Raw genomic sequence first — 11,966 nt, 5'->3', positions numbered from 1 at the left:
TGTATCTGTGAGCTTATTTTTTTAACTTTTTTTTAGATTCCATGTGTTAAAAGATTATATAGTATTGGTCTTTCTCTGAGTTACTTCACCTGGCATAATGTCCTTGAGGTCCATCCGTGTTGTTGGAAATGGCGAGACTTCTTCCTTTTCTGTTTTATGGCTAAGAATTTCCCACGGTACAGGCACACCTGCCTGTGTGTTCATGTGCTGACGGACTTAGGCTGGTTCCGCGTCTGGGCTGTCGTAAACAGTGCTGCGGTGGTCTTGGGAGCGCAGCTGCCTGAGTTACTGTTTTCTTTCCTGATAAACACCCAGAAGTGGAACTGCTGGACAATATGGTGCTTCTGTCTTCAGCTTTTTGAGGCCCCTCCACTGTTTGCCACAGCAGCCGCACCAAATTACATTCCTTCCAACCCTGTTCTTTTCTCCGCATTCTCACCAACACCTGTTATTTTCTGTGTTTGGATGATAGCCATTCTGACAGGTGTGAAGTAGTTTTTCTTGTCCTTTCCCTGGTCATTAATGACATAGAGCATCTGTTTGTGTACCTGTAGCCCTTTTCTTCTGGTTTGTGGGATGATGTGCCCCACCCACTGAGCTAGAGCAGTCAGGGCAATGCCCATTTCTGCATCAGGTTGGTTTGCCATTTAGTTGTGTGAATTTGTTTTGTATGTTTTGGGTATTCGCCCCGTAATCAGATAGGATGGCAAGTCTTTCCTCCCATCCAGTAGGTTGCCTTTTCATTTTACTGATGGATGCAGAATCATTTTAGTCTTGTGTAGTCCCTCTTGTTTATTTTTGCTTTTGTTTTTGGTGTCAGATTTTTTAATATTCTTAAAGTTTCTGGGTTTTTTTAAAGATTTCATTCATTCATTCATTCATTCATTCATTTTTAGACAGAGGGGGAGGGAGGGAGAAGGAAGGAGAGAAACAGCTTGGTTGCCTCTTGTACGTGCCCCGACTGAGGATGGAACCTGCAACCAGGCAAGTACCCTGACTGGGAATTGAACTGGCGACCTTTTGCTTTGTGGGATGATGCCCAACCAGCTGAGCCAACCGATCAAGGCTGGTATCAGGTTTTTAAAAAATCGTCACCATGACCTTTGTCAAGGAGCTTACTGGATGTTTTCTTCTAGGAGTTACATGGTTTCATGTCTTACCTCCAAGTCTTTAATCCATTTTGAGTTCATTTTTGTGTGTGGTATAAGGAAGTGGTCCAGTTTTCCCAAGACCGTTACTGTCCTTTCCCCACTGTATATTCTGGGTAGTAATTTTTTCTTGGTTGTGCTTGCTCATAGGCTCTGTTAATTTTGTTTTCATTCTCTCACCTTTGTGATTAGTTTTAATGTACTGAATTTCATTATTCTTATGACTTGCATGCTTTGTTGTTGATTTAAGCCACACCTTCTTTAAAATTTTTTTAAAAAGACCAATTTTAGTTTCCAAAAATTGTTCATGACCTGAGGTTTCTTCCCCTTCTGTTCTCAACAGTTCTAAAGCAAGAAAAAGAAATTCTGGGGACTTTGGCTCTTGCAGTCTGTCAGAGAACTTCCTGACCTGATATAATTATGATACATACAAATGTAAGACATATGTTAACACTGAACTGATTTGATGGTATATAATCTCCTATTCAGACCAGCTCAGTGTCTCTCTGATGGTGTACACATTATACAAGAAGATTTCTCAGATGGACCCTATATAACATTAACCTAGTTTGGGATTCCAAAAAATTATTTTATTCATTCACCATTTTAAAATCAAGAGCTTTTAAAAAGTTGGCATTGAGACCCCATTATTCTACTCATGTTGAATATAGGTTTTTTTTATAGTCAGCCCCTCCCATGATTTCATTCTGCTCTAGTTTTTTGGAAATTAACCAACTTTAGTTTTCTTCCAGGGATGTTCTAGAAAATAACCACAAAAAAGCAAAGGAAAGAAACAGAATGATAGGTTTTATTTGCTAGCATTTACTGCTAGGTTAATTTATTACAAAGACAACGACATTCTGTCGAACTTGGTTATAATTAAATACACTGTACCAATTCAAGATCATTGTACTTATTTCACGTATCAGGGGAGAGTGGAGTCTGCTGGGGTGCCAGAGTGGAAGTAGGAACTTTATACGAAGCCCCACCACCAACTGTTCTTCAAGTGAGTTTTAAAAGTAACTGGTTCCTTCCTTGAGGAGGGTCTGGCTCAGAAGAAAGAGGACCTGGCAGAACTGCACCCTGTCCATGGAGATCTACTAAAACGGTACCATCTGCAGGTCCATAAACCTCAGAATGCGGCTTCACTGAGGATCCACTGTGAAGCCGAACATCTTTCGTGGTTCGCATCTGCTAGTCATTCTGCTGCATGATGCCTGAATAGTCATCAGAACTAGAGGTGCATTTTTGCTAGTGCTTGGGCCTCAAAGCAGGGCTTGTCACCTGACTGCACAAATTAATGCTGGTAGGTCCAATTATGAGACAAGCTCGATTATAATTACATGGTTTTCAAAATGACAGGCACTTAAAGCTTATTAAGTAAAATACAAAAATAGATTATATTAATAGGAAATATTTAGTGTTCATCAAATTGTAAATCTAGGCTTTTGCTAGTTTTAAAAAGGGATACTGGAAAGTGAAGAGATGAAATCCAAATACAGTGAATGCTGCACTATCTCCTTTCATTCTGCACACTGAGTAACAATCTAAGGGAAGGACTTACCACAAAGCACCTAGAGTAACAGCTGCAGATGGCTAGGAATGCTGCCCACCGTTTCTTACTGTTCCCCTCCCAAGTCTCAGTACCAAGGCATGAGAGAGAGCGATTCCGTGAGCGACTGTCAGCATTCTGAAGCCAGGCCGGGTGTCCGTGCGTCGGAGAAGGTGGGGACCCTTGAGGAGGTAGCTCTCCTTCCTTCCCGGGGGCTCTTCTCCCAAAGGCACAAGACTTAGGCTTCAGATTCTGCGCCTCTGTCTTCACTTGGAATTCCATCACTGCCATCTGGGTGATCGGCTAATAGTACATACTTCCCGTCATTGGTTAGTGGTATGGACAGCATGAATTGAGCCAATGCTTCCGGATCCTGAGGTTATGGGAGTTTAAGAAGGAGAAAAGAAAACGCTTAAAATGCACTTAAAACCCCTTTGGCTCGGCTTTCCTTATGTTCTGTCCTCTAGCCTCATTCCTTCTTGTCTATGTGTGCCTCCAGGTGAGTCTTCTTGCTTCTCTGAAAAAAAACTCAATTGTGTTACTTCTAGAATCTAGGCGTGGGTTTTCCTCTCAGCCAGAATATCACTGCACACACAGATCACCATCATTCCCCCAGAAAATCCAGAGGCGTTCCCGCACAGCACACCTTTGGTCTTCTGTCTCTTTAAACCCCCGTCTCTTTTCTCTCAATCTGCAGTAAGGGTTTGCAAACCATGGCTGTTTGGCTCACCACTTGTGTCTGTGTAAATGTGGAATCGGAACACACCTATGCCCATGTATTTCCATACTATATCTGGCTGTTTTTGTGTTACTACAGCAGAGTTGAGTCAGGGAGACAGTGATAAGCCCCAAAGGTGTACCATCTGGCCCTTTACAGGAAAGGTCTGCCACCCCCTGACCTCGACTGTAAAATACTAACTTGCACTGCTTGTTACTTTACGTATGTCAGTGTTGGTCCTCGTCTACACTAGGGGATTAGAACCACACTAATACGGTTCTCACTAGCTACATGTTAGTATTTCAATTTAAATGGAAAAATCCAGTTCCTCAGCCACACTAGCCACATTCGATCTGCGTATCTCCCATCACTGCAGAGGGTCCTGGACAAGGCCGAACTCTATAGCAGCACCCCCTCCCCCTCCCCCAGGGCAGGAACCGCATCGGTCTTGCTCACTGCTTAATTCCAGGGTCTTTCTTAGCGAACTTGGCTCTCAAAAACCTGGTGGGTGAGTGGGAGACTGTAAGCTGCTGAAAGGGAGGTGTGACTTCATTTCTAGTAAGTTTCTGGGTGACGTGTGCTAGGCCCGTGACCACTCCGGGGAACGAGGTCTAGGAGCACGTGGCAGGTGCTCGAGTTTGTGCCGTCCGATTGGAAAGGCAGGAGATCCAGGTGACAGCAGCAAGTGAAAAAGAAAACGGGCTACAGCGGTGAGGTTTTTAAAACTCCACAAGTGTTACCAGTGACTATGAGAACCAGCTGATCAGAAATGGGGTTAGTTCCTCAGGAAACCCCAAACTTGGCCGTACTGCCTAGTAAGCATGGTTTCTTTTCGGGGAAGATACTACTGTGTGTCGTTATCTTTTAAGTAGCTGCTAAATGAGCATTAAAGTGGACCTTACCTTTTGAACCTCAATGATTTCTTTTCCCAAGTTAATAGCATAACATATCTGTAAAAGATGAGAAAAGTGGTGTTTGGTAAAGGTAGAAAAGGATAAAGAATTTCAGGAAGAAATGTGATTATGGAAATACCAGGTCATTGTCTGCTCACGTCAACATGGGGACGTGGCTGTAGGAGACGCATCAACACAGGGCTCTGAACGTGAGCACCCATCTGCCCTGGTCTCCTGTTGCCCGTGTGTGCAAAACACCCCGGCAAGTGGAAAGTGGGGTGAGGGCAGCGTTTGCGAGTCCTCGGTGGGATGCTTGCTCCCTTTCTCTCCTGACGGTCCTCTGCACTGCATGTCCACAAATGCAGTGGCAAAGGGGGCCTTGCTGAAAGGGGCTGGTTAATGTTGATGGCTTCTAAGTAGTGAGTGCAGCCAGTTGTTCGTACTGAACAAGAGAACGCTTTAGATGGACCTGGTGTCTGCTTCCTTGGTTTGCGCTCTGAGATTACATTTTCTCCACTTAACTTTTGCTTTGAGGAGAACTGCTTTTAACATTTACTGATAGCTCTATGAAACAGTTATATCTCAGCATGAAAGTGCATCCCGCAATGCATTCTGGGTAATATGTAACTTCTGGTTAAAATTCCCACAGGGGACTTTCACCTCGAGGCGGTTTGATTTCAGTGGGGCCTTCTCAGGAGGCACAGTATCTAATCTCCCCAGTGGGGACTTGCATAGTAGGCAACTGTATAGCAGGGGGAGGGAGGGTGCAAAAAAAGACCCTTTAAATATCTTTTTCTTTTAAACTAAGAATCTTAAGATGGAGAAAATAAGACCTTTTCGCCTTCCGAGTTGCTTTCAAAAACGTATGTGCTCAGAGACTCCCCGCCCGTGGACTCAGGCAGGCGGACCACGAAGCCGACCAGCCTCTTGTTTTCCTGATGAGCAGCGAACTGGGTGACGCTGTTCAGCTCAAACTGGAAGACACAGGAAGAGGCTTAGCATCACACAACACACTGGGACTAAACAACAGACGAGGGCCTTCTCCACGGAGAAAGTCGCAGCTGTGAGTGCACTGGTGACACTCGTTCAATCTGTGTTGAAGGTGGTTATAGAGATGAAGGAAGGAGCAGTCACCAGTCGGCGTATACTTACATTGGCTCTGGACACTTGAGTCTGAGGGTCTATTAACCTGAAAGTTTAAGAGACACTGTGTCACAAACGGTGGATAAACTTAGAAGAGTTTGTGGGTTGTCTTTGCACTTTTCTTTTTGATCGCGTTCTCTGATGCGCTATGGTTTTTTTCTGCGCTTTCACATACATTTACTCTGACGTTTTTGGTGCCGATTATGAGGACAGTGAGCCAAAGCCTATGAAAAATCCAGGACGTACCTGGAGGAAAGCTGTAATAAATACAAGGGTTGATTCATAAGAACCCAATTCTTAGTATAAGGTTTATAACACATGGGAAGAACTGATATTCATGAATGGAAAAAATGATACTCTAGTTTTTGCCAAAGACCTGGCTAACGTTTTTGAACATGTCTATATGCGGTCACGGTTGTAAATGTTTTACATGTTTAACTCATCTATTCCTCATGACAACACTAGGGGGTGTAGATAATTACTTTTCATTTTATAGCTGAAGAAACCAAGGCACAGGGGTTAAAGAACTTGCCCAAGGAAGGCCATACAACTAATAAATGCCAAAGTCAGGAATGAACCTGGACATTTTGGCACTGCTATCCTACAGAAACAGAACATAAGCCTCAACATAAAATTTCCTAGCAGCTACATTTTAAAAAGCAGATGAAATTAATTTATTTAATAGACCCAAAAGACATGTTATTAATATAGACATCATTGAGCTACTTTGCATGTGTGGGGCAGGATGAGATCTTAGAATTTTTCATTCACCGCACCTCCCGGTTCAGGCTGGTCGTGCTTCAACGGCTGCATGGGCAGCTCTTCGTGAAGCCCGTGTAGACTGTGGTCTGAGAGTCGTTCACCATAGATCTTACCGCCCGAACCTCCAATACGTTTTATAATTTTATATTGCTTCTTGATTTTAAGCCCTACAAATACTGATCAGATTTTCTTTGTGGTGGTCTCATTATCTCAGGCGGTTCACGTCCTGTATTCATTGTTGTTAATTTTTATAAATAGTACTGAGAAATGACCAAACAAAAAATCCACCTTCCATTTTTAAGCTCTCAGACAGTAACTCTTGAATGATGGCAACCTCATGAACAACAGGATTCACTCGCCACTAAATTCCTAAAGATATCACTAAGGGAGCATCTTCTATCCAATGCATTTTACAAAATTAAAGTAAAAGGAATAGAGCAGGAAGAAGCGCAGCATCTTCACTGAATCCAATTGAATATCCTAGTTATGAACATCCTAGGCGGGTAAATGTGCCTTGAAATAGGAGCCAGATGAAGCTGTAAGGAAGTCTGAAAATGAAACGGCATGTACCTCAGAGCTCGACTGGTGACCATCAGGTGGGACTCTGTCATACGGAAGATGTTATGAATAGCCCGCGCCGCCAGTACTTGTCTCATCGCTTCGTAAATCACTTCGGTAGTGTGGTCTGTTTTAACGGCCATCGATCCCAAAAACCGAACTAGGAACATCTGTTGCAAAAGAGAATCTGCAAGACAGCGTTTTCTGCTCAGGATCACGCTGACGTCCTGCCTGTGGGTGCCCTGCACCCCGTGTCCTGCGTGATGGTCTGAGATCGAGGACCTCAGGTTTGGCTGGCCTTCTGCCTGAGTCTCAATGCTCTGATTTTACAAACGTACGCCAACCGCCAAAGCTCTGACTCTCGGGCTGTCTCCATTTTGCCCGTGTGGGACCACTTTCTCGGACTAGAAAAGTCCCGCTTTTTGCAACACCAGATACGCATCCTCCTGCGCTAAAGCTGGGAGACTACGTGCAGGCGGCATTTTATGCGTCACACGTTTCCTCTGAAAACAGTTTTCCACTAGAAAACAGAAGACTCCTTCCTTTGGCCCACTGATTAAGTCCTCTTAGAAAAGAAGGCTTATTTGAAGAAAATAAGGCCGGATGTTGGGTCTTACTCATTTATGATCGAAGGGCGGTGCTGTTACATTCCATAAACTAATCGAGATCTCAAACTGAGTTTGCTTATCTGATTCCACTGCACTTCCTGTACTGGCTACCTGGTCGTGGCGTATAACCTGCCAGAACTGAATCACGGCAGCCAGACTGGAGATCGTCCTCACTTGAAGGACCCATTCCTGTAAGAATAATGCATTTACCTACTGTTTCAAGCTAAGCCTTTTTGTTCATTTGTCCTCCCATTGGTATCCTAACCCCTAAAAAGAAGTTGAGTTAAAAGTTGAATATAATTGACAAGTCATAAATGTTTCCCACGGGAAGTGTTTCTACAGGTTTGAAAGTTTTTGTCTAGACTGTTTACAAACTGATCAGCTAGATGTTAAGTGGAGAGTCAGATCTGAGGCACCTTTTTTTTTTTTGCCTGAAGCTTGATGTAAGGAGTGCCATCTCTCCAGTCCTACGTTTTACATGTAACCAACTAGCATTTCATTCTGAACGGGAAGTGACTCCATGTACATGACATGTCAGTGACGTTTTCCTAACTGGCTCCACTCACGCAGCCGGGCTCCAGTGCCGCTAGCCAGCCCCTGCCTTGGCTGGGAGCTCCGGTCCTGACTGTGGAGCAGGGGGTTGCGGGCGGCTCCACTGAGTATGTTCTGACGTACATACGAGTGTAACTCGAACAAAAACATGAATCCAAATAACATCCACATGCCCTTCAAATTCAAGAATGAGTTATCTGTGCTTTTGGTCTTCTAAAATGAAATAGCACATTTATGACTCACCCAGGCTGCGTTTAATGTGACTTTATCCCCTGAATTTGCTTTGTAATAACGCGACACCTGATTGGGACCCAGCAACTCTCTCAGCAGGAGCCACAGGAGGGTGTGAACGTGGCCGGCGGTGCAGCAGCTGTATGAAATCTGCCAGCTTCCCCTCAGTTTCCATCCAAGACCTAACTGCACGTTAGCTAATGTTTTCAAACACGCCTGTGGGTCATAAATTCAATTCCTATTTCAAGTCACTGCTCTCCAGAACATGATGTCACATGTTTCAGTGGCCCTTGTCACTTTGTGCAGGAGGAAGCAGTGCACCAAGCAAACCACGTACCTTCTGCTTCTGGGAACGTGTCGTCCTCAGTCTCGCCAAAAGGGTTGATCCGCCTAAGGGAATGGCCAGAGTCAAACAGTCACGACAGCTTCAGCTAACAGGACACTCAGCACTTGACCTCTACGTCAGAATGCCCTGGAGGTGGGTGGGGACACAAGGCAAATTTATTTTCCTTTCTCCCGGGAATGACCTCCCATGGCCCGTACCTGCTCCCTCGGTTCTGATCGAGGAATTCTGTGGCAGGAAGGACAATATCGAACTGAATGGGTGTTCCAGGCGCGATGAGTTCTTCGGCTTCCGGTACACCGACTGCCGCTTTGGGAACAACATCGTCATTTTGCATCTCTGAATTTTCCAGGTTCTGGCTAGATTACAGGATAGGAGGGAGAAAAACAGATTCCTTTTACTCTTATGTCTTTACAATCCAGTGGATACATATTGAGTGCTGATGGAGGCCAGGGAGATTTCAATCAGGCCTTCAAACTATACATAAGTCTTCCTAAAAGGTCACTCCATCAGCCGTGGTTGAAACACCTCAGATCCTCCACTGCCCAGAGGCTGCTCTGCCGCACAGCACGCCACACCCTTGTACTACTTCCCACTATCAACTGGTCTTCTGTGTGGTGTTGGCCAAAAAGTCCCCTACATTTTTTCTGCACAGTGGTTCTAGTCGTGTTTGGTTGTCTTCAACTTCATTAGAAGTTGTTAACGTTGTGTTAAAGGTATTGTGACAGCTGTCATATCAGTGTGCATTAAAAAAATCAATGCTGGAGAATTTTTGTCCATTTTAACATTGAAAATGGAAGAAGATATGCAATATTTTGGGCATATCATGCTTTATTATTTCAAGAAAGGTAAAAACCAATTGAAACGTGGACACTTGTGCAGTGTGTGGAGAAGGTGCTGTGACTGACTGAATGCATCACAAGTGGTTTGTGAAGTTTCTTGGAACTGTTGACATTCTGGCCAAACAGTCCTCTGCCGTGGGGCTGTCTCATGCATTGGCCAATGGTTAGCAGTCTCTACCCACTGGAAGCCAACAGTGGGGGGACAGCCAACACACTCAGAATATTTCACTAATAAAGTTACTGGTGAACATGAAAAAATGTGTCTTCTAATTCATGGAAAAAACATGACAGACTTTTTGGCCGACCCAGTTCCTGTCTCCCTGTGAGACAGGTTTTTGAGGACAGAGCTATAATTAAATCGTATTTATTACTTGGTACGTATCAGGCAGTCAGAAAAGTTAGCGGAATGACTACTTCTCGGCTTAGCCACAACCTGGCTCTCCGGGGCCCTGAGAGCCGCCGCCTCCACCCCCTCACCGCACCCTCCTCCGGGGCTGCACCAAGCACACCATGCTCCTCCCTCTTCCCCGTCTCCATCCCAGTCACGCAGCGCCTCTCTCGTACTTCACACACCAGCTCAAAATCCTATTCACCCACTAGACCTTTCAAGCCCGGAGGGCCCTCTCCCCCCTCTGCACCCCTGTGGTTTTCTAAGTCACAGGGACAGTCTTGTACCTGTGTGTGCCTCCCAAGCTACACCGGTTCCGACGTGGCCACCCCTGTGCTCAAAGCCTTCAGCGCTGCTCCACTGCCTCCTTAAGCAGGGCCCCCGATTCTGTCACAGTCGGACTCAAACCTATTTTCTGGCCCTGCCTCTGTCTTCGTATCATGCGCACAGAGCAGTGGGAACACTGGCCCCACGCTGCACAGCACTGAGACCCTGGGAGTTACTGTCCTGCCTCTCCTGGAGCTGTTCGATAGTGTCCGTGAGACAGCAGGGTTCCTTCTTCTACCAGGCCACTAGAAAGTGGATACCAATACCATCAATTCTAATTAACCCTTCAGGGCCGTGACCGATCAGCCTCTATTATGTAACCGAATGGAAACTCCCACAGATGAGAAGGTGGGGCCCCTGGACGAATCCTGAGGCAGTGTTCAGGGCGAGAATACTGTAGCTGCATGCACGACAGTGCCCCTCTAAATGAAGCCAGCACACAGTGGAAGGGGCAGCAACGTAAACGTTCAGCGCTTAACGATGTGATAGAAGAGTGTGTAGTATTCAGAGGGACAACACACATATAAAAACATGAAGAACTTATGTGCAAAGAGGCAAAATAAATGCACACAGGAAGATATCGATGTATGTGCCCGGGCAGTAACATGGATACACAGAAGGTGGTTTTGTTCCTTATTTTTTTTTAAAGTGTGTTTTGATGCCATACATTTTCGGTGGGGCTAGAAAACGGGGTGGGGAACCCCCCCACTAGCAAGACCCTCCATCGCAAGTCCTACATGTTCCGTGGTGGCCACAGGAGGCTGGTCGGGGCGGGGGAAGGCCTGCACTTTTCCGCCAGGTCTGCATCCCGGCGCCGCCCCGCCTCTGAGCTGTGAATGCAGGCATGTGTATAGCCTTTCCTGGCCGTTCCGGCCAGTTACTGCTTTTGCAGACCTGGGCTGCACACCACCCCGGTGCTTCTGGGCATGAAGGGACAACTGTGTCAAATTCCTAACTCGAGTTTGGCTCCGAAAAAGCTAGCTTCCCTTTGTCCTTTAGTTACCTGGGGCATGGGCTTTCTTGTTTTTTCCTAAAACTTGTAATGGGAGTCACTGCTTGGAGAGCCGTCTCGTTCAGCTTGATGGCGACTGCCTAAAAATCCACAGGAAACAGGCTCAGTCCCAGGAGGGGGACGCTTAGCTTTGAGAATGAGAAGCGGGTGGGGTGCAGGGAAGGCGGCCGCTGGTTACCTCGGGGTTGTCGGTCAGGTAGATCTGCCTGGAGATGTTGTTCACTGCACATATCCACTGTGGGGGACAGGAAAAGAAATGCTGAGTCCCCGAGTCCCCGCCGCACTGGGAAGGGAGCGAAACAAACAAAATCTTTACCTCTTCGTTCTCCTTTCTGCTTTCTGCCTGGAGGATTATCCCCCTGAAATACAGAGCATCTGAGTAAGTGCTTCCCAGGTCTCAGTGACCGAGGAGTAGCCACTAAACAACTCAGCTGGGGTCCAAAGGGAAAGGGCCAGGAAGGTAGCAGAGTGGGAAGGAGAGGGAATGGGGTCCTGGCTCTGGCTCTGCGGCTCACTCACTGTCACCTGGACAAACACTTCCTCTCCCGGGGCCTCAGCTCTCTCATCTAAAAGCAGGCAGGTGGGGCTCAGACCCATTGGCCCAGGTTCTTTTAAGATTTTATTTATTTATCTTGGGAAGGGAGGAAGGAGAGAGGGAGAGAAACATCAATGTGTGGTTGCCTTTCGTGCGTCCCCTGCTGGGAACTGGCCTGCAGGGAACTGGCCTGCAACCCAGGCATGTGCCCTGACTGGGAATCCAACCTCGATCCTGTGGTTCGCAGGCCCACGCTCAATCCACTGAGCTACACCAGCCAGGGCTGGGCCCAGGTTCTTACTAGTGCCGACCATCCTGGCCCTCCCCTACCTCCTTAGATGATCCCAGGCTACC

General features: G+C 46.2%; 1 protein-coding gene across 1 annotated transcript in view; it reads right to left on the bottom strand.

The window, feature by feature from the left end:
• Window positions 1-1,935: 1,935 nt before the first annotated feature.
• APPL2 (adaptor protein, phosphotyrosine interacting with PH domain and leucine zipper 2) overlaps window positions 1,936-11,966 on the bottom strand; it is a 39,599-nt gene continuing 29,568 nt past the window's right edge. Inside the window, exons 12-21 of the mRNA XM_037160348.2 lie at window positions 11,394-11,436; window positions 11,256-11,312; window positions 11,069-11,157; window positions 8,709-8,867; window positions 8,503-8,555; window positions 6,787-6,961; window positions 5,464-5,500; window positions 5,145-5,285; window positions 4,321-4,368; window positions 1,936-3,073 (exon numbers count right to left, since the gene is read on the bottom strand). Coding sequence (XP_037016243.2) covers window positions 2,939-3,073; window positions 4,321-4,368; window positions 5,145-5,285; window positions 5,464-5,500; window positions 6,787-6,961; window positions 8,503-8,555; window positions 8,709-8,867; window positions 11,069-11,157; window positions 11,256-11,312; window positions 11,394-11,436 — 937 coding nt within the window. The 3' untranslated portion in view covers window positions 1,936-2,938. The remainder of the gene's footprint in view (window positions 3,074-4,320; window positions 4,369-5,144; window positions 5,286-5,463; window positions 5,501-6,786; window positions 6,962-8,502; window positions 8,556-8,708; window positions 8,868-11,068; window positions 11,158-11,255; window positions 11,313-11,393; window positions 11,437-11,966) is intronic.

The sequence above is a fragment of the Artibeus jamaicensis genome, unplaced genomic scaffold, assembly GCF_021234435.1.
Source record: "Artibeus jamaicensis isolate MK-2021 breed Jamaican fruit bat unplaced genomic scaffold, CSHL_Jam_final contig_233, whole genome shotgun sequence".
Classification (NCBI taxonomy): domain Eukaryota; kingdom Metazoa; phylum Chordata; class Mammalia; order Chiroptera; family Phyllostomidae; genus Artibeus; species Artibeus jamaicensis.
Note: the sequence above shows the minus strand (reverse complement) of the source record. Positions and strands in the feature narration are given on the sequence as shown.